Consider the following 23,988-nt stretch of genomic DNA (forward strand, 5'->3'; position numbering starts at 1 on the left):
TGTTTCTGAGGTATAGCCAGACTATCAACTTATGCTGTGCTGATGAGGTGAATAAAATGGCTGAAAGATGCATGTCTTCATCTAGTGGTGTTTGGCTTTATCAGTGGACTATCAGTGGACTCTTCCCACTATCCCCTTTGCTTTCTTCTCTTTGTCATCCTTTGCTTTCTCAAGTAACATTGACAAATACTCCTTAAACACTTGCCTGTATTAACTTTAGATGTTATGTTACTATGATTTAAAGGGTTGTACAAGTCTGTGTTTCTATGTATCACTGTTTTATTAGACTTTCAAGCCAATGGTTTAATTATGAATTTTGTCAGTATTGATCAGTACCTGGTAAAACAAATGAAAGCTGAATAAATAAATAAACTCCTGAGATTCTCTGATGCTTGTGGGGAATCTTCTTTAAAATAGAAAAGTTGTATTTTGTTTTGCTGTCACTAATAAGAAAATTCTATATATCTCAGATGAAGATGAATGTGCAATTGTCAACCCGTGCTCTCACACCTGTCATAATGCTATGGGAAGTTACTTTTGCTCCTGTCCAAAGGGCTTCATTATCTCAGCAGATGGAAGAACTTGCCAAGGTATACTTTATTAGCACAAGATCTGTTTGTTGTACCCTTTGCTGTAAAATAATCAAGATTATATAAATGTATTAGCTTTGGAATGACATTTTAGTTTTAGCAACACTGTGTTGTAACATTAGACAACTAGCTGAGATAGCATTGTCTTAGTTACATTTGTTAGAGTCTTCTGAATTATTCGATTATGTTAAGACTAGAACACAGAAAATTCACACTGAATGTCATTTTTTTCACATTTGTTAGAGTCTTCTGAATTCTTTGATTATGTTAAGACTAGAACACAGAAAAGTCACACTGAATGTCATTTTAGACTGCCAACCCTAGTTACACAAATGACAATAACAGCTCTGTACCTGATTGGTCAAAGGCATTCTGATATTACATTGTACCATAATCAGTTGAAAATATCAAAGACTGTGTTTGCAAGTGATTTAATGGTCTGTATTTAAAGTTACTGGGTTCTTTCCTGATGGCATGGTCATTAAGAATTAGCAGACAAGTTTTTAAAATTAAAAATTAAATACAGTGTAAATGTAGAATGCTGTTAATTAAGTTGGGAGAGTTTAGCAGTACCTTAGATGTCTCAGTGTTGCTTCCCAGTTCATTGGTACAATGCCATTTTAATGGATTCTCCCAGATACTTCTTTTAAATGGTACAATGTACCATAGCCATGATTGACTTCATGGTATTCTGTAGACATACTGATATAGGTATGTTATGGAAATAATGTGTTTATAGTTTCATAGACCAATTTACTGCAGTAGGATTCTGAAATTGTTGTTTGTCAAAATCTGTTGCTCAACTAAGCATACCGAGTGTTGGTCAACACCCCCTTAAGAGTCAACCCAGTAGTCAGGGTCTTGGGGACACACGTAGACAGTAATGTAGCCTTTGACATTATGTGTCATACAGTGGTGAGGAAGAAATTCTATGTTGTGCAGTCTTGCCTGTGATTCAAATAGGACCTGCTAGAGAGACAAGCATGTATTCCACGGACTACCCCTTGTTTGGAACAGGCTCCCTATCCATGTGAAGCAAAGTTCCTTCCTAACCCAGTTCAGATGTAACTTGGACAAACAGACATTGAATTCAGTCTATGAAGTGATTTCTCAAATTTGTAAATTAAGATTTTAAGGTAAATACACCAAAGCAAAGGGAAACTAAATAGATTTGCAAATAAATTATTTTCTAGTTGTTGAATAATTAGTAATTATTTTGACTGCATAATAATAAATTACTATATTGACTATACACTAGGAGTAAAAATGTCTAAAACAATTATTTAAGCATGGTTTAATAACACTTAAAAAAGTCAATATGGAAGTTAATATGGAACAAATTGAATTAATGTACTGCTTTACATTCTAAATATATATGTGTTTGATTATATTCATCCATGAATCTTGAAGACATGACCACTTGAAAAAAGGAACACTCATTAATCAATAAAAACCTGATATACACCCTTCACACACAAATTGAAAAAAGCTTCCATTAGCAGAGAATGAGCCTTCCTGTACCCCATGTGACAGACAAGCCCATTATAGCCCCCAGCAGTCTCACAAAGCAGTTCTGTCACTGTCACATAGCTTAGTGATGGTGTGTGTGTGTGTGTGTGTGTGTGTGTGTGTGTGTGTGGTCCGGCGTCGGTTGCTGTCGCTTTTTCCCTGACGTCAGTGCGCCAGGGGTATACAAGATGTATCTGATGCCATTTTCTCCAGTCTTTCTTGCCGCGCAGTGCCCGAAGCAAAAGCAGTTCGCAAGTGCCGGTTGGCCTACTCCTGAGATTTTCAAAGTCGAATTTCAGATCCGAAGTCTTCAATAAAGCTAAGTACCCCATTGGGGAAACGTTTTTCTTGCCTCAGACCAATGTCAGAAAAAGTTAATAATTGTATTTCTTGTGGGAAGCAAATACCTCATAAGGACTTCCACTCTTACTGTATTCCATGCCTAGGCCCTGATCACGATGTCACTAGTTGTCGGTTTTGTGTGCTAGATTTAACAAACGCACTATAAAACGATGTTTTGATTTTGCTTTGCCCTACTTTGGCTGAAGGTTCAATTATACTATGCCGTCGGATCAACTGACGACTGCAATTTTGAAAAAACGCAAAGACAAGGATAAAGACAGGCATCCGAGGTCCAAAACCAAAACCAACAACGAAGCCTCTTCTAGGCCAGTCGCGGTTCTCAGTGAGGCGCTTTCGCAGCCCCTGACACCCGCTACCTCAGAGCCACAGGCTCTGTTTTCAGACCTTCACAACTTACCATTAAAGCAACAGCCAAGACAAAAACACCATTAAAGACAAAGAAGCAATTACAGCATTCTCCTGGACAGTCCTCCATGCCTAAGAAACAGATGCTTAAAATGGCCGAAGACCTCATTATTCTAATCAGGGGTTCCCATCCCCCTCCTGCGAAAAGACCTAGACAGGATACAGACTATGAGTCCTCTGATCAGATTTCCATTTCCTCTGATTCCTCTTCAGACCAGGGATACTCTCTTCCCCCCTATGAGGACTCTGATGCTGAAGAATCTATCCCTTCAGCCTCTCCTCCTGAGGATTATTCTTTTGGGGAAACTTTACATACCATGAGGGAGCATTTCCATTGGGAAAGTCAGGATTATTCAGAATCCAAGAAAAGGCTCAGGGACTTCCTTTTATTGTCTCAGCACAGGCCCCTGGCTATTCCGCCTGTGTTAGATATTGTGGATGATGTGTTCTCTGAATCCAGCTTATCTTCTGAATCTTTGCCCCCTGCACCTGCCAAGCCAGATAGGTATTATAGAGTCCCTGACTCTCACAAGTTTCTTTATAAAAACCCTTCTGCTGATCCAGAAACTATTTCGCAGAGTCCCAAAGGGGTTAAGGCTTCCATTGCAAAAAATCCAGTCCCCTCTGACAGAGATTCTAGAGCATTGGATAGATGGGGGAAGAAAGTTTACACTTCTGCAACTTTAGCAGTAAGGGCTTTAAATTGCCATTTTCACATGCTTTAGTACCAACAATATTTAATGGCTCAGTTAAAACAGAAAATGCTTGCAAGCTCAGATGCTCCTGACTATAAAGAAATGCAGGATTTATTGCATGCAGTTGAACAGGTGGGAAAACATACTCTGCAATGTGGTTTTGATTCTTTAGAGGCCTCTTGTAGAGCCGCAGTTACAGGTTCTGTGATTCAAAGACATGCTTGATTAAAGTTTACCTTGTTTGGTGTTAAGGCAGAAGAGGTGTTAAAGAAAATGGAGGATAAAGCTAAAGCTATGCAAACAGTCAAAGATTTCTTACAGGTACAGCCACCTCGATTTAGCAGAAATTGGCCTACAAAGAATTGGTCCTTTCCAGTGTCAGACAGGCCACAGAGAGGCAGATACAGACGCCCAAGAGGCAGATCTCAACCCCAAGACTCTAACAGACAACGACAGTGAGGTACCTCAACCCCAAAAGGAGGTGAGGACAAATCTCAACCATACAGGAAACAGTCCCAATGACTTTCCCCTTCGTACGCCAAGCACTTCCCTTTTGGCAGCCCCCTTAGGGGGGGAAACTAGCACTTTTTTCTCAAAATTGGCAAACAATCACCCAAGACAAATGGGTTCTGAATATTGTGTCTCAAGGTTACAGGTTCCACTTTCACACTTTACCAAGGCTAAAAGGAATGCAAACCTGCCACAAAATCAATGGGCAGAGGCTCAAAAACAAATATCAGCCCTCATGGACATGAGAGATATTCAAAAAGTACCACAGCAGGAACAAGGACAAGGATTTTACTCAAGACTCTTCCTGGTCCCCAGAAAGGTCAAAGCCTGGAGACCCATACTAGACCTTTCAACTCCAAATACTTACCAGGATATTCCGAAATTCAAAATGTTGACACTACAGCAGCTTCTTCCCATGCTGGCAAGAAGGCTTGGCTTGTTACTCTGGACCTCAAAGAGGCATACCTGCATGTCCCTATCAGACAAAATTGCAGAAGATACCTCAGATTCAAAGCTGGTACAATGCACTACCAATTCTCTGCACTGCCCTTTGGCTTATCTACTGCACCAAGGGTCTTTACAAAGTGCCTGGCCCCAGTAATTGCATTTTGCAGACAAAAAGGAATTCAAATATATCCATACCTGGACGACTGCCTCATTTAAGCAGAGACAAAGGACATTCTTCTAAAGCATCTGGCATTTGTAAAAAGGTTGCTAATTTCTCTAGGGTACACAGTAAACGAAAAGAAGTCAAAACTAGTGCCCTCACAACAGATTACATTCCTGGGTGCCAGCTTAAATACAACGGCCCAGATGGCTTATCTCACGCCAGACAAACAAGGACAACTGACTCAATATTTTCAATTACTGGCAAAAAAGTCCCATCTCCCTGCAAGAAAAATTCTGCAGGCCCTGAGATTCATGGCATCCTGCATACTACTAATTCCATATGCCAGACTGCATATGAGGGAATTACAATAGTACCTAAAAAATGTTTGGACTCAACACTCTCACAGTTTAGAAGCAGTAATACCAATAATTCCCTGCCTACAACAGGAGTTTCGATGGTGGGCACAGGCATTTCACCTCAACAAGGGTCAGCCTTTCAGTCTACCCACAACCAGGCAGACACTAACAACAGATGCTTCGGATTACGCCTGGGGAGCACACATGGCAAGAAAATGTATTCAGGGCAAGTGGACCACAGACCAAATGCATCTTCACATCAATCAAAAAGAAATGTTGGCTGTTCAAAATGCCCAAACAGCTTTCAAGGACCTTCTACATCCAGGACATTTATTATTAAAGACAGACAACACCACAGTAATGTGGTACATAAACAAGCAAGGGGGCACTCATTCTTATCCCCTATGCAGGCAAGCCATGACCTTGTGGAACACAGCTCTAACTTATCAAGTTCATCTGCAAGCACAATTCCTGCCAGGAAAGAAAAATACTCTGGCAGACGATCTAAGCAGAAATATCATGGACCCTCACAAATGGAAATTGAATCCACAAATCTTCAGCATGGTAATGCAAAAATGGGGATGCCCAGACATAGATCTTTTTGCCTCCCCACTGAATTGCCAACTACAAAAATTCTGCACAAGGACTTACCACACAAAAGCATGGAAAGTGGATGCTCTCTCGTTCAGCTGGAAAAGCCTAAATGTTTATGCCTTCCCACCACTGCCTCTCCTTTCAAAGGTACTCCTAAAAGCCAGACAAAAAAAAACACAGATGATCCTGATTGCTCCAGACTGGCCACGCCAGCACTGGTACCCAATCTTAAAGAACTTAGCTCAAGGCCCACCATGGATTTTGCCTCAAATTTCACACCTTCTGACTCAGCAAAACAATCAGATCCTGCACGGTCAGCTCAAAAACCCTAAACCTGGCTGCATGGCAGATTCATTAGTCAAACAGGCAACACCTCTCTCTAAAGCTGTTATGGATGTCATTTTGGAGGCCAGGAGGCCTAGCACCAGAAAATCTTACTCAGAAAAATGGAAGAGATTCTGCGCCTGGAACCAGGCTCAAAGCCTTGACCCTCTTGTCCCAAACATTCCTCAGATTTTACAATACTTAACGGAGATGCTGGACAAAGGCCTATCCTTCTCATCAATTAAGATCCACGCCTCTGCCATTTCAGCATGTTACAACACGGATCCTCCTTTATTCTCTCATCCCTTGCTAAAGCAGTACCTCAGAGGGGCTAAAAACATAAGACCGCCCCGGAGAGCACCAACACCAACTTGGGACCTCAATTTTGTTTTGGAAAAACTGACCCTGCCACCTTTTGAGCCAGCCAATACAGCCGATCTAAAATTTTTATCATGGAAAACAGCTCTGCTCCTGGCAGTAACTTCAGCACGAAGAGTCTCAGAGCTACAGGCATTAACGGCAGTGGAACCTTTTATAATTTTTCTTCAGGACAGGGTTTCTTTAAGGACAAACCCTACCTTTATGCCAAAGGTCTTATCTAGTGTGGCTCTTAACCAAACCATCCATTTGCCAACTTTTTATCCAAACCCCCAGAATAAAGGGGAGAAACGTCTGCACTCTTTGGACATACACAGGCAGCTACGCTTCTACTTGGACAAAACAAAAGCTTTCAGGAAAACTGAGCAACTGTTTGTAGCATATGCTACAGGATCACAGGGCAAGGCTATTTCAAAGCAGACTATCTCCAAATGGATAGGACACTGTATTCGTTACTGCTACACACAGCATGGAAAATCAGTCCCTAATAACATTAGGCCACATTCTACCAGAGCAACAGCCACTTCAACAGCCTTTCTCAGAGGAGTACCAACCAAGGAAATTTTGGAGGCTGCAACTTAGTGTTCAGTGCACATCTTTACCAAGCATTACCACTTGCCTCTTTACTCTAAATCCAGAGCAGGATTTGCCACTGCAGTTCTGCAGGGCCTCATAGCCAATCCTAACTCTTTATAGACCAGCCACCCAACCTTAGCTTTGGGATTCTACCCAAGTGTAATGACTGCAGCAGTATAACACGATGAACATAGTACAGTTTTGTACCTACCATAAATGTAGATGTTCGAGTGTTCACACTGCTGCAGTCCAGGTTACCCTCCCTCCATCCCCTCTGTCCTAGCTGGACTTATCTATACCTTTCTATCCTATACAACCTTTGTGGTGTATTTGTTTGTAACTGAAGGTATTGTTTTTATTTTATATATATGTTTTATTAGCAATATGTATTGCTTACCTACTTGGGGGCACCTGACATCTGGGGCAAGAAAAACTGAAGAAAATGGCGTCGGATGCATCTTGTATACCCCTGATGCACTGACGTCAGGGAAGAGGCAACAGCAACCGACGCCGGACCAAGACTTTGGAACTCTGGCCGACTGCGGGACCGCCTGACAGCAGGATAACCCAAGTGTAATGACTGCAGCAGTGTGAACACTCGAACATCTACATTTATGGTAGGTACAAAACTGTACTTTTCAGCTACATGGCTTCTGAATGTCTGTAGCCCCAGCAGAAGTAAACGTATATTTTATATATATGTTTTATTAGCAATATGTATTGCTTACCTACTTGGGGGCACCTGACATCTGGGGCAAGAAAAACTGAAGAAAATGGCGTCGGATGCATCTTGTATACCCCTGGCGTACTGACGTCAGGGAAGAGGCAACAGCAACCGACGCCGGACCAAGACTTTGGAACTCTGGCCGACTGCGGGACCGCCTGACAGCAGGATAACCCAAGTGTAATGACTGCAGCAGTGTGAACACTCGAACATCTACATTTATGGTAGGTACAAAACTGTACTTTTCAGCTACATGGCTTCTGAATGTCTGTAGCCCCAGCAGAAGTAAACGTGCCATGTTTAGGACTTTTTTTTCACCTAGACAGTATGGCACAAATGGATTGTTTGGCTATAAAACTCCGTCTGATGCGCATAACCATTAAGGTGCCTGCAAAATATCCTATATCCCAAACAATATCCAAGCAAAATATAAAAACATTACACAGGGATATACACAAACAGACACACATATATGTATGTATGTGTATATGTATGTATGTATATATATATATATATATATATATATATATATATATATATATTTATATTGCTGATGTTTTTATATGATGAGTCTGTGTGTGTAACAAGGGATTCCAGTTGGCATAAGACCCAAAGGAAATGCAGATGCAGGAACTGCTTTTCAGAAACAGAATACAGGCTAATCAATACATTAAACAATGATAAAAATGTGTTTATCTTTTTTGTGTATCTGTAAATAACAGCTAATTAAATATTACCTAGCTCCCCACTGAAATGTTAGGACTCAATTTCTTAAAACAAAGAAAAAATATTGAAAAATACAAGAGAAAAGCAAATTTCAAACATTGCTCTTCTGTGTTAACCATTATTTTTTTTTAGAAGGAGGCAAGCCAAGCCCTACTGCACACCTCAGACTTATATGTATACCTACTCCAAGATTGCCATACCTCAGAGAAAAGGAAATATTCTGATAAATGACAATCTTGGACTTAATATATGCAAGTCTGACTTTCAGTCATTCAGTTTCCACTTATTAGGACTCGGTCACGCGGGTCCCAACATTTCAAGTGACTACTTATTACCAGAATAACTCTAACATCATAATGAGCTATTGCTACTCTGTTTGGGCATTTTTATATCTATTAGTTACACTATCAGTTTGTATGAGAGTGTAGGTGATTGTTTTTATTTTGCATGTAACTTTTCAAGTTCAGTTACAGATATAAGGCAGTGCTTATCTTTGCTGCTATTTTAACTTATAATTATGCTTGTATTTCTTAGATATTGATGAATGTGCTTTGGGCGGGCACACCTGTCATGCTGGGCAAGACTGTGAGAATAACATTGGGTCCTACCGTTGTGTGGTTCGCTGTGGCATTGGTTTCAAGAGAACGCCTGATGGACTGAGTTGTCAAGGTATAACATGAGCTGTTGAAGAATAGTATGGTCATAGAAATGGACAGAATTGCACCTTATTAAGATATTACATAGTACTGAAAGGATGACAGAACTGAAAATATTGGCATTTTCAATTAAGCCAGTTACAATTTATTTATTTTTTTTATCTTTTTTTGCCTGTTTGAAAGGTTTATAATGTATTATCTTTTTATACAAGAAACATCTCTATTAAATTATCACATATGATATAGGTAATCATACATTTATATAATTGAAAACAAACCATACTGACATAATTTTAGTTGCAAACATTCTGTATCACTTATAATATATCCAGTTACTGTCAGACATTACATAACTCATTCAAATCCTGCCTTCTTTTAAACCTAATTCCTCCTCTGCATGTATTGTTCACACAATTCCCTTTTTTCTAGTTAATTTGCTCCTCCCCTTTTCTAAAGATCCCAATTCCAGTTGTTTTATCTCTGTTACTATATTCACTATTTCTAGTTGCTCTAAGTATATTCCTTTCATCAATCCAACCATTCATTTTGTAAACCGATCATTCTGATGAGAGTCATGGTGGTAACAAGTGAGTTAGACAGATTATTCTGCCTGGTCCACCTAAAGTAGGAGACCAAGGTGGACATTGTCATTAGGTATGTAGACCACCTCAACTAATGTCTCTCAATGTGGAAGAATAGCAGCAGTACTCCAAGATCATCTCAGATGGCCAAGCTCCTTACTCTGTCATGGAACACAAAACTTGCAACATTGTAAAGGAACATTTCCATCGCTTGTATCCCTGATGTCACACTTTCAGTTGTTACCCAAAGCTGAGAACCACAGGTAAAAGTGGAGACCTAGACTGACCTAGACTGAGAGCCTTGTCTTCTGATTTAAGTCTCACTTCACCATTAGAGTCCAGTACAATACCTGTAGTACTGCCACTGCTGTATTCATCCACTTATTAGCCTCCCAATCTCCACTCTCTCTTGCTCTCTCTCTCTCTGTCATGACCAAGACCGCATGATACTCAAATTCTTCTGCTTAACTTGGCTGCCATTCTCTCATCTGCAGAGAAGAAAATCCAGTATTTTCCCAGAAAAAAAGCATGACGTTTGATATATTGATTCTAATTTTCATCCCTGCTGTTCTACAGTAAACAGGAAACAATCTGCTGCTTGCAGGAGATTACAGTCCCTTGAGGATGTGAGGTAACATCATCAGCAAGCAATAAAGACATAACCTCCTTAGGCTGCCAGGGACAACAGACAGTGTGGCATGCATCTGTAGCAGGATGCCAATGGACATTGCAGTAGCATTGAAAATGCAATGTACAGTTATCAGTGCCCTTATGCACATTCCAGGGCAAGCTAGCACTCTAGCAAACAAACTGAGTAGATGACTTTTGATGCCTCATGAGATATCCTTCAATATGTCTGTAGCATGGATGCTTGTCTACTACTGGAGGAAACTTTGCTGTGACCTCTTTGCCTCACCTTCTGAAGCCAAATGCAGTTACTTATTTTCCCTAATCCATTTGAAAGGATCAGACAGCTAGGGATGCTCTCATTTATACTATCAGTATAAACAGCATATTAAAAAAAAGAAAAAAGAAAAAAAAATTTATTTTTTTTTTTTTTTGATATATATATATAAATTCACAATTAAGTGTTTGTTTATATATATTTTTTTATATTTTTATGAATATAATACTATTTTTTTTTCTTGTTTAAAAAACAGATTTTTACTAATTATGATATTTAATTATTATATATTATTTTTTTTTATTTTTTATTCAGTATAAATCAGTATTGAACAACAAAATTATTTTATGTAGAACAGTTAGTTTTGTATGTATGTTAATGTTATGAACTAAGAAAGAAAAGAAAAGATATTACATTATATATTTATATTATTATATACTGAAATTTCACATTATATATTTATATATATATATATTATATTTTATATTATATTTTTTTGCTTAAATGAGTAAAAATATTAAAAACAATACTGCACCATTGCACTTTTAAGAAATGATTGTTTGTGTTTATATCCATCTATTCGCTTATTTTTATTGAGGAAAGAGCCTGCATTTGGGAAAATTGGGACTACATTTTATTATATTTATGGTATTTGTGCCCTGCCTATCTACAACTGTTTTGTTTTACAGATTGACTGTTAATTTTTTTTTTTCAAACTTGTGCTACCTGCCTGAAAGGTTAGAGATTAGATACGCGCATCGCACAGATGATGACTGATAAGCTGCTGCTTTCATAATTTTCATTCATCTTTGTGTTGCCTTTGAATCTAGCCTGGTGGGTTGTTCCGGTTCCGTTTTTCATGCTCTCATTTATCCTTACTCCATGGGGATTCTCTGTGCTTTTGATGAAATTCGTACAGAAAGTCAGGCTGTACAAAGCTGAAGTCATACTCATTGTCCATTTTGCTTCTTTTAGGTTTGGCTCCCACTTCTATGGCCTCAACTCCTAAAGAGACCTCTCCTGGATTCTTATCCAGGACTCCTGTCTCACCCATTCAGCAAGCCTTATGTGGACATTCAAGCTCTCGGACTGACTGCAAGGTTTCTCCACTTCTGATAATGGCCAGGAACTCATCATCACCAGCATGAGAGTGTGCCAAATCCTAACAACAGCTTTGAAGACTTTGACCACAAAACTGAGCAAAGTCAAATGGTACAAATTTTCTTTGTGTGCCACAAGGCAAGGACTGGGACCTTGTCATGGCTCATATTCCTGCAATTCACCTTTTTCTAACAGATTCTTCATTCTGTAAAGGTTGTAGTTTCTTAACAGTCGAAACTTACATTACAGGTATTTTAGCCTTTCACCAAGGTTTCAGTAACAGCTCTCTGACTTCTCTGAGTTTGCAAAACTTTCCTGATAGGGATATTCTTAATAAAATCTCTGTTCAAACATCTAACACCTCTATGGGATCACATTTTCATATTGGAAAAACTGGCGAGTGCACCTGAGATGAAAGGAAAGCAGACCTTAATTTCCTTACATGAAACACCTTGTTTTTAGTGAGTCACCTCATTTTGGTACACACCTTGTTTTACAGTCCCCTTATATACTTTATAACAAAAACAGAGTTGTACTTAGAACTTACCCAGCCTTTATGTCAAAGTTGGTATCAGGTTCTAATCTTACTCAGTCTATAAACCTGCTGATGTTTTTCCCCCAATAGTCAAACAGAGAGCATAAAGTATGTTGTCCTTGAATTGTACTAAAAACATTAGACATGGTCAACAGCTGCATTTATCCACTGCAGGAAATAGGCTGGGAACTAATCAGGTGAAATTCACAGTATCCAGGTGGCAATCCAAATGTACTGTCTACTGCTGGTTCCACTTCATAACATTGCAGCCCAGTTCAGCAACTCTAAAAGTGGTGAGACAAAAACGTTGTAACTGCAGAAGCACAAAGTCCCGGAACATCGCCATTCCTCTCCGTGAATGTAACCACTTGGCTACCATGGTGAACTTTTGCCCTTTCTCAGCTGTAGTGTGATCTCAGAGTTGGTATATTTAAATGGGGGGGGGGGGGTTGATGGTTGCAATTTGTTATGGTTGTGTTTTTTTCATTGGTGACCAAGTGATTACTTTCCTGGAGAGTATCCTACTGTCACCCAGAATGATGAATGATGCCTCAGCACAAACAGAAAATGATTGACTTTAACAATTGGCTTAGTTGCTGGTGTTATTTCAAGGGGATCCAGCACCTGACAGCCTGGGAGGACATGACTGACAGACCAAGATGTTTTGCCAGAGATGGCCTTCATCTGTCTCTCTTGGGCTTAAGGCTTCTGGCAAAGGCTCTTGCCTCCCCCATAGTCCCATGGGGGTGCCTTTTTTAGGCAAGGTCATGAGCACAAAATTGCCAACATGAAACATTCTTCTAAACGAAATTTAAATGTCATGCTGCTAAATGCTAGGAGTCTTAGCATGAAACTGCACTCATTGCAAACATTCCTTGCCATGGAGAATGCTGACATATGTGCAGTCACTGAAACCTGGTGCAGAGCTGCAGAGAGTACCCCAGCCTTACCAGGTTACTCATCCGACCACACTTTCAGACCCCAAATGGAGGGCTACAATGCCAAAAGAGGTGGAGCTTCAATATTTATCAAAGACATACACACCGCCATGCTGGTCAAAGAGTATGACGCAGAGGAGGCAGTCCAAATGCATTTAACTGTTGACAAAACACCTATTCAAATCAAGCTATCTACAGACCCCCAACCATGACTCAGGATGCTCACTCTACCTATCTGGACTTACTTGAATCGATCAAGATTCAACCCTCTACCCTGATCCTGGGAGACTTTAACCACCCAACTGTAGAGTGGAAGACCAATTCTAGCCCAAACATGAATGCCCAGAGATTCCTCGACTTCATTAGTGCCAGTGCATTGGATCAGCTGGTCAACACCCCCATGACAAGTGAAAATATCCTGGACCTGGTACTAACCAACATGAGTAGCCACTGTAACACCCCTACAGTGTTATCCTCCTTGGTAAGATCCGACCATAAAGTGATCACTTTAGAAAGTCACTATCTCCCCTGACCCCCACTTGTCCGGGTCAAACAAAAAAACTTTTCCAAAGCTGACTACAGTTCCTGAGAGCAGGTATAAGCAGCTTCACAGCCACCATCCTTTCAGTTGGCACTAGCACTAATGTCCAAGCCTACATCAAAAAACTATATGAGCACCTACATAGCTCCATGGACTCAGCAATACCTGACAAGACCAAATCATCTTCCTCAAGGAAGACTAAACCTGTCTGGTGGACAGCAAAATAAACAAAATCTATGATAAAAGGGAAAAATTGCTGTCCAAGACCAAGGAGCAGGTGCCAAGTTGGAAGCAATCTCTCCTTTATCTGAACAAGCAAATAAGGTCACTGGTGAAATCCTGTAAGGCTAAGTTTGAGTCCAAATTGACCACATCCACTAAGGACAATCACAAGGTCTTCTTCACATACATCCACAGTCTCAAAGGTAACAGCTAAATCTGCTCTGAATTGGTGATCAAGAATGCCACATACACAAATGCCATAGATATAGCCATCCTGCTGGCAGACAGGTTCAGTGAAAACTTCACCCCTCCATCCCCCCATCAGTAAACCAGGACATCCCCAGCACCTGCCCCCCCATCACCAAGGAGCAGGTTTTTAATGCCCTCTCAAAGGCAAAAAATCCAGTCTCCATGGGACCTGACAACATCCCCGGCTGCATCCTACATGAAGTCAGGTATGAGCTCCCAGCTCCATTAGGCACCCTATTCAACCAAAGCCTGAGCACCTGCTTCATCCCAGCTGAATGGAGGCCAGCTGCTGTCATCCCTCTACACAAAGGTGGATCGTCCACTGACCCAGGCAATTATGGGCTCATCAGCCTAACTAGCCTGATCTGCAAGGCCATGGAACACATTGTAATGGACTCAAAAAATGAAATTCCAGGTGCCAATCCAATGACAACTATGAAACAAATGAATTAGCGCTTTCATTCACTCTTTATTCCGTGAACTTCTTCAGAAAAATGTTGATCATACTCATACTTCCTTTTATATCAAATTATTTGAAATCACAGGAAATGACATCATTAATTACCAAACAACAAATTTAAACATTTAACATGAATATAGGGAGACTTCTAATTGACTTCAGGTTATATCTGAGAAAGTTAAATTTGAGTTACATCATGCAGGATGTCTTGAAATAACCTATTGTTTTAAATAGACTGCCAGATAACAAACCTAAAAAAACGAGTACTTTCAACCCTCCACTTCAAACTACTTTTCAGGCTTTCCAAAACTTATGTGAAAGTGAATTTAGAAAGATTTGCTTTAGACAATTTGTGCAAAAATTCTGATATCAGGACAATGAAAGCAGATAAGGGTGGCAAGATTGTTGTCATGAATACCAAGGAATATGACAGCTCACTATTAACAATGTTGGAAGACACTAGTACATACAAAAAGGTTAATGTAAGAGAAGTGAAGTGTAGTTACCAAAAAGTCAATGTAGCATTTTTTGATATGTTCAGTCAAGGTGAATTGGATCATGAAAGTTATAATTATTTATCAGAAGAACATCCGAAAATGGCAACTTTTTTCGGTATTCCCAAAATACAAATGAATCAAACAAATCCGCCATTTAGGCCTATTATTTCAGCCAAACATTCAAAAATGGAAAATATATCTATTTGGTTAGATTATATTCTTAATTCAGTAGTTCAAAAATCTAAATTTTACTTAAGGAATTCATGGCATTTATTGGAGAACTTAAGGAATTTGAATGTTACACTGGAATCAACTAGATTTGCTACTTTAGATGTTAGGTCTTTATATACATCAATAAACCAAGAAGGAGGGATTGAATACCTTAGGGATTATTTGACTGAACATACTGATTTCACTAGTACAAAGGTTAACACCATTTGTAGTTTAATGGAGTTGGTTCTAGACAACAATTTTTTCAAATTTAATAAAAATTTATACAAACAAATCTCAGGTGTAGCCATGGGGGCAAGGGTAGCTCCGGCCTTTACTAACCTAGTCACGGCCAATTGGGAGTTAAATTTCTTACTAGACATTCTAGTTACTCTAAAGTGCAGACCTATTACAGATACATTGATGATTTGTTTTTTTATGGACAGGTACATATGATGAGTTTTTGAATATGGTGAAAGATCTAAACACTACCACACACTTTTTAGAATTTAAAGTTAGTGGATTTGGAGAATCTATTACATATTTGGATGTACATCTGAGTATGAATAGAGAGAAACATAGTTTCATCAGCAAAGTCCATAGGAAGGAAGTGTTTGCCAATCAGTATTTACATAAAGATAGCTTACACCCACAACATATGAAAACGGGAGTTGTTAAAGGTCAAGTTATACGATTAAGTAGATTAACTACAGATGACGACACATTTGTCAAAGAAACTTTATTTTTGAGATCATTATTTCTTTCCAGAGGTTACAGCATGGAATGGTTGAAAAAGATAGAAAAAGAGGTAATGGTGTTAAGGAAAGGTGTGGCAACACCGATTTTATTGTCTAAGGACATTTGTGTAAGTCCTGTATTAGAAGTTTCAACTAATGAGTCCATCAATTACAACATCACCTTTCCTATACCAATAGTGAATGGAATGTGGTTTGTTAAAGAAATTATAGAAAACAATTGGAAAGTTTTACTAGGCAACAGAGATTTGGTTGCTATAATAGGCAGAAAACCAAAATTCACTTACAAAAAAGTATTGAACATAAAGTCCATGTTAGAATTTGGTAATAAGAGAGCCACTAGTAGTATGAGATTAGGTAGTACCAAAAAGGGTACATACGCTTGTAGAAACTGTAAACAGTGTAGGTTCATTAGTAACAGTTCCTTCATCACTTTAAGTCATCTGAATTACACTTTATGGGCCAAAGATTACTACAATTGTAATACTGAATTTTTAGTTTATATTGCTAGTTGTGTATCATGTAACCATTACTATATAGGGAAAACTATAAGAGCATTAAAACGGAGGATATATTAACACAACTTGGCCATCAAAAACAAAGATAAAATCAATTATTTGGCAAAGCATGCTTCTATATGTCCTGATTTTAAAAAGTTTGAGTTTTTTGTTGTGGAAAAAGTGGATGAGGTTATGTTTGGAGGGGATTTAAATAACATTTTGGAATGTAAAGAAACACTTTGGCAGTTATTTTTAGGGGCAGACAACGCACCAGGACTAAATGAGTCCATAAATCTCAAATGTTTTCTATTAAATAGATAATCTTAGAATATTAACTACATATATATGTAGTTTTTCTTTAACATATACACATATTTATATATATATATATATATATATATATATATATATATATATATAGACATTATTAATGTTCATATGTGCTTAATATTGTTTTACTTCATTATTTTTAAGTATTTATGTGTTTAAATTTGTTGTTTGGTAATTAATGATGTCATTTCCTGTGATTTCAAATAATTTGATATAAAAGGAAGTATGGGTATGATCAACATTTTGGAATAAAGAGTGAATGAAAGCGCTAATTCATTTGTTTCATAGTGGTCATTGGAGTGGCACCTGGAATTTCGTTTTTTGAGTTTTGCTTTTTGGTTCATTTCAGTGGTGACTACATTGTTATGGACCTTATAAACAGGGACATTGGCAACCTCCAAATGCTTGACCCCACACAGTTTGGTTTTGTGAAAGGGAGATCATGACCTTTAAACTTGGCTGACTTTTTTGAAACAGTCACCAGAGCCATGGACGAGAGGAAGACGGTGCACACTGCCTAACTTGACCTAGCCAAAGCCTTTAATACTATTCCCCACTCGGGCATAATAGATAAACTCTCCCAGCTAGGCATCAACCTGTATATTACCAGATGGGTAGCTAACAGGCTCACTGACACAACCCATTCAGTCAAAATAGGGGAAGCCACCTCTAGTAGTAGACCCGTAGCAAGCAGTGTACCCCAAGGATTGGTCTTGGGGTCTCTACTGTTTGGGATCTACTTTTCTGAGGTGCAAGCCAAAACCAGTGGTCTATGACTGACCAAGTTTGCAGATAACTGCAAGCTGGGCACTGTCTTAAATTCACCTAGTGATGTGAACATCCTCCAAGAGGGCCTTACCCAAACTAATGACTGGTGCCAGAAGCATGGCCTCAAACTGAATACCAAGAAATACATCATTATCCACGTTGGGGAAAATGGCATCCCCAGTAATTATCACATTAATAACAACATACTAAGCACATAATCAGTTGTAAGGGACTTGGGCACCCACTTTGATAGCAACCTGACATTTGACCACCACGTTGCCTCCATTGTACAGAAGGCTTTCTACATGGCCCACCTCATAAGTAAGGGTATTTCATCCAGGAACAAGGGACTCATAAGATCCCTGTACTCTTCCCTTATCAGACCCATTATTGAGTACAATGCCCCCTTTGGCATATACCTTGGCAAGCACATGCAGCAGCTGGAAAGACCACAGAGGTTCCTGATCAGGAAAATCCAGGGTCTCAAACACCTATCCTATACAGATAGGCTAAAAGCCCTGTCCATCTACTTAGTCTCATACAGACTGCTCAGAGGTGACCTGTGTGTGGCATACAAGGCCATTTCATACCCTCCCTTGATGGAGTTGCTGCATATCTGTAACTCAAACTCCACTTGTGCAACCCGCACGCAAGACCTCAACCTGGTAGTTGATATTTATTGAACTTGTTAGCGGTATAGATTTGTGTCCCAAAGACTCCGCCATCTGTGGAATAGACTCTCTCTCCATGTCAAGCAGAGTACCTCACTAGCCCTCTTTAAGAGGAACCCAGACAACTTGATGGGAAACAGAAAATACACCTCTGGAATCCCACCTGTGTACCTGCTGGACAGGGGAAACAGGTGCTGACTTTATGGGAACATGGGCAAAATTCTTGTCTAGGCTTGTAAGGGCCTCTGGACCAATAGCCTAGTATCAGCCTATGAATCTAAAGCTCATTTGACCTGATCAGCTTACTTCAAAAATGTACCGGTGGGTGACATTTGCACGGCAACTACACAAGCTTTATGGCATATCTTCACCAAAAATTATAAGTTGGATGTCATTTCAAGGACACAAACCTACTTGGGATCCACCATTTTCCAGGATATTCTGTCCTGATGCCACCTAAGCTATTTTGTTGAGGAGTAGGTCATACTACTACATTGTATGAACTAGATCATGTAAGATATGAAGGTTATGTACTTGCATAACAGTACAGCTTCTTGATCCATGGCCATGCCCCACTACATCACACCTGCCAAAATATGCCCTCATCATGTCAGTGCAGAGAAAATGCATACCTTACACACACACACACACACACACACACACATATATATATATATATATATATATATATATATATATATATATATACATATATATATATTTTTTTTTTTAATATGTATATAAATGTATGCATATGTATAGTTACTTCAGTATGTCATGAGAATAAGTATAGGATATATAAGTCCTTTGCTTTATCCATCTACAGTAACAAAACTTGATCTAGAAAGTGTGGGGACAGATATGAGTGTGGGAACAGAGTATGGGGGCAGACAAGGGTCACTCGCTCCAGGGATCTCAACCTAGCCTGTGACATTAACAGAACATGCTGGAGAGACAGATATATCTCTCAGAAATTTGCACTTTTCTGGAATAAACTCCCAGTTCATGTGAAGTAGAGCTCCTGAATAACCCTATTCAAGTGTAACCTAGACAATTGGATGGGGGACCGTAAATTCACCCAGGGGTGGCACCTATGTCCCTCATGGAATAGTGTATAGACATGTATTAAGAAGATTTGTTGTTATAGATAGTGTATTTGTTTGCTTTTATTTATCAAGAAAGTCTGTCTGAGTTACATTGCCCATTTTAGGCAAATCCCTGGGGAGAAGAGCTCCAGGAAATAGCAGATGTACAATATAACACAACTCAGATAAACTCTAATGAAAATGCAGTGTTAAAAAATAATGAAATTCATTAAAATGGAATAAACAGGAATTATCATTCAAAAATATTGTGTATTAAGTTCTTGGAAGTGACACTGGTACGTATTCCAGAACTTCACTGGAATTATGAGTATAAATGTAGCACATTACTAAGCAGTAACGAATGCAGTAATAAATGTCAAAAACATGGGAACTAAAGTATTATAGTATGTGTCTGTATTCATGCTCATATGTGAGCTGATAAGAGAGCAAATAATGCATACATTTTTATGGGAGATGTGCAATAAACTCACTTCAGTAATACATGCAAAGGCCAGGTGGTAATAAATGGTTTAATAAACAGGAAGTGGAAATCTTTTATGTATTTGGGTATTCTTTATCCTGGAGATTCAGAACAACTGCTTATTATGGAGAGATGTAGATGTAGTTTGAGGTTGTTTGTTTCTCTTATAGTGAAGGGAATACTGTTCTATAGTTTAGCCATAACTACTGAGTATAAGGAGTACATTTAAGTTGTTAGAGGTTTGAAATTCTTTTAGGTGTTGATCCGTTGATCAAAAGTTTGTTTTCAGTTTGTACCATTATATTGTGATTTATTTTGTGTTTTGGAGAGTTGGGAGCAGATGGGATCATTCTAGTTAGGTTTCAATGGGGGATAAGAGTCTTGGGTGATCATTTGTACTTGGGATAGTATTGAGGCTGAGCAAACAACTGTTGTGTTGTCAGCATATTGTATGATTGTTGTAGGTTTGACTGCCTCATTCATGTCATTTATGAATATATTAAATAAGACAGGTTGTAGTATTGACCTCTGTGGCATTCTTGATTGTACTAGCGGGTAAGTAAAGAAACCATTTGACGGACTGTATACAGTTGTTTTGAAAACTAGCAAATCATTTTATGGTACTACTGCTTATTCCTAGTTTTGAGCAATTGTTGCAGAGAAGACGGTGAAAAGCAATATCAAATGACTTCAAGAGATCTAGGAAAAGGTTGGAGACAGGGTTACCCATATTTGTTTTTGGCTGACTGTGTCTGTAAAGTAGAGCAGGTTCACTGTTGTGATAGGGCTGGAAACCTTGTTGGGAGGGGAAAAATGTTCCTCTAGCAGACAAGTTAGAATGTAATGATGGATACATTTTTCTCCTTTGCAGGACTAGCTACCCAGTGGTGTGAATATTGGTTCTAGATGATGGTAACTGCTGATGTGGCACCTCAGCCCTTTGTACAGAATGAAAACAAAGGGGTTTGATGTTGATGCTGATGAACACATCTTTCTAGTACTTTACAGAGTGGAGAAAGTATTGCAATAGGTCACTAGTTTAAAAGTTTAGTGGAGGTACTTATTTTATGTATTGGTATAAAATAAGACGTTTTCCACATTGGTGGAACATATGATTCTTGTAAGGCTCTTAAGTACTCATAAAGGGTGGCAAGAATGTCTGTGTGTCTTTTTAAAGGTGTATATTGCTACACATCTTGTAGTCCTTGTGACCACTTGCCTAGTATTGTTCTTGTGTTCCTACTATAGAGACTGGGCAGATTATTCCATTTGCTTCTAAGGTGAGATATTAGTTTTTGTGTTTCTTTATTGTAATAACTGTTAATGGTTCAAGTCAGAAGCTGTTTGTTTGATCAGTATACCACAGTTTGAGGGGAGAGAGGGTATGTCTACATTCGATTGGCAGATTTGAGAGTTGGTAGCCATAAAGTACTCATTGAACTTGCAACTCTAGCAGTGTTAGATTTGGTAAGAAGATGAGTAGGAGTGGGCTTCAAACATAGGAGATAGTTGAGTAGATCAGAACATTTCGGGATTATTAAAGTGTGTTGTCTGTGCTGTTATGTAATAGCTTTCCTTGTCTAAAGGATACTGTTTGTAGTGAGATTTATTTGATGTTGGTAGCATGGTATTTTTGTTTATTTATTTTTACCTTTCCACTTATTCCAAGCATTAACCCTCATATTTATTCATTGTTTTGTTTTTTGTTCGTCATGATGCATTTGTCACTTTGATCAACTTATATCACAAAGACACTAGCTGGTTTAGAACTTGTAGAAAAGTGATATTGAAATTTGAGACAGCATCATCTAGTGGGAGTGTTTAATGGGGTTCAGCTGCAGTGCTTCAGGTTTCAATGAAAGTGCCCTTGTTGAAGTTAGTAACATTTCTTACAGAGTTTAGGTGTTGGTCCTCTGTGATTTTTAAGAAGCCTCTGATTACATAGGGTAGAATGGTGTGGTTGCTAAGTGTATCAGGAAAGATTCCAGTTTATTTTATTGTTTAATTGCTGAGTGTTACCATTGCCAGACGTTTTATCACATGCTGTTGAATGTCTGGGTTAGACCAAATGGATTGATATTTAAGTGAAAGGTGTTAATGTCTTGATCAAACCAATCTATTTTCATGTCACTGAGAAGAATTTCCTACTTAACTCTGCTAGTTATTCAGCTGAGTATATTTTCAGTTGTATTAATATTATTTCTTTTTGGTAATACACATGTACCTACTTATCTACTTACATACCGGCGTATCTTATTATGTGAACGGAAGTTAAAATGGGTTATTATTAGTTCTTCGGAATAAAATCTTGGGATTTTGTTGGAGTATATTGGTATTTCTAGGGTGATAAGAAACAGCATGTGTAGTGGTTTTATCATTTCTTATTATGTCATATCCTGGTGAGAGTATTCTTTAATCTTTGATAGAGGATTTTAACTATGTTTCATTGAGTAGTAGTATATGGGGGGTGGTGGTTATGAATCCAAGCAAGACGTTCACCAGTTTTATTCCAGATGCAACATGCATTTATGTTATTTATCTTAAGGCCTGAGAGAGCTATTTTGGTATGGTTTTGTTTGCTGCCTTTTACAGGGTCCATAGATACAGTAATTGGATGATAACCTGGATGTGCGTTTTTGGTTGAGTTTAGATGGGCAGGGATTCGACTCCTGGGTTTGTATGTATGTCACCAGTTATTGTCAGCATTTGGTGCAGTATAGGGGTTTAGCTGAATCAGACAGTTGCTTTTTGAATCTAGCTTTAAGTCTGTTGCAGTAGTTTAGTTTGTTTTAGAATACATTTTTAAGAGTAAATTGTGGGAGTTGTAGGAGGTGGAGATTTGGTGGGCATAGTTGTCAAGTGTGGTTGTGGTCTTAGTAATGATGCCCTTTGCAGGTAGATGAAGGTTTTGTGACAGATGATAGGTTCCTAGAGTTGATAGAATGGTTAAAGTGCAAAGTATGGGTAACAGAAAAGATAGATAAGAAAGATATTCTAAAGTGTATAGAACTGACTTTTTGGTTTTGGAAATTATATGTTGGCTACATTAGAGTTGAGAATCTGTAGAGGGTTAATCTAGTGGGGGAGGTGTGCAGATGTTAATTAGAATTAGTTATGCCAGTTGTAGTACATAACTTTTGATCTGATGTTGTCAATCTTCATTCATTCTTGACTATTATATTTTGGTTCCAACCCTCAAAACCGACTCAGGCGTTATATCAAGCTTGTGCCAGCCAGAAACTCTCAAGCCAAGACTACCCATACTGCCTCTCTTCCCTTCCCATCAGATCTTGTTTGCCGCATAAAAAATCGGCCTTATCAGCTGTACTCTCCACTAAGTGCCGTATATATATATATATATATATATATATATATATATATATATATATGGATTCACTTTAGAAGCTCGAAATACTGAAATATCGAAATTCAGTATTTTGAGCCCATAAAGTGGAATCCTGAGAAGAGAGAAAGCTCAGAAGTGTGGAATTCAAAATCTCAACTACCGGAAGTTTTGAATTTTGTGCTTCTGAAGTTTCGCTGTGGTTATGGATTCAGGTAAGTGTGTGTGTGTGTTAAGGGTTTTGGGCAGGGGCTGTGGTGTGTGTCAGTGTGTTTTGTTGCTGCGATGTGTGTGTAAGAAGAGAATTTAGCGTGTGTGGTTGTGTTTTGTGTGTGTTTGTATATAGTGCGACCTCGGAGTGAGAATATTTAAGTAGGTGGTGTGTGGGGAGCGCAGCCCCCCACATGGGGGGGTGCAGGGGGGCTTGCCCTCCCCCCTGCTATTATGTAGTAGAGAGCTTGTGTTTGTGCGTGGGGAGGAAGGTGTGTGTGTGGTGTAGAAGCATGAAATTCAAAATCTCCGATGTGCGAGATTTTGAATTTCGTGGTTCTGAATTTTCTTGGTTTTAAATTTTCAACTTTATAGCTTTGAAATACTGAATTTCGACATTTCAGTATTTCGAGGATATAAAGTGAATGTGTGTGTGTGTGTGTGTGTGTGTGTGATGTTCTTCATCTCACATTGCTGCAGTCCTTACACTTGGGGTAGTCCGCTGTCCTCGGTCGGCCCGAATATCAAAGTATAAGGCTGACGTCGGTCAAGGCGCATTTGACTGACATCAGGACGTCAGGGTACAAATGC

General features: G+C 38.9%; 1 protein-coding gene across 1 annotated transcript in view; it reads left to right on the plus strand.

The window, feature by feature from the left end:
• Window positions 1-23,988, plus strand: part of HMCN1 (hemicentin 1) — a 5,606,893-nt gene that overhangs the window by 5,425,068 nt on the left and 157,837 nt on the right. Inside the window, exons 99-100 of the mRNA XM_044085314.1 lie at window positions 471-590; window positions 8,895-9,029. Coding sequence (XP_043941249.1) covers window positions 471-590; window positions 8,895-9,029 — 255 coding nt within the window. The remainder of the gene's footprint in view (window positions 1-470; window positions 591-8,894; window positions 9,030-23,988) is intronic.

Source organism: Protopterus annectens, chromosome 10.part0 (genome assembly GCF_019279795.1).
Source record: "Protopterus annectens isolate FY-2018-M chromosome 10.part0, PAN1.0, whole genome shotgun sequence".
NCBI lineage: Eukaryota > Metazoa > Chordata > Ceratodontiformes > Protopteridae > Protopterus > Protopterus annectens.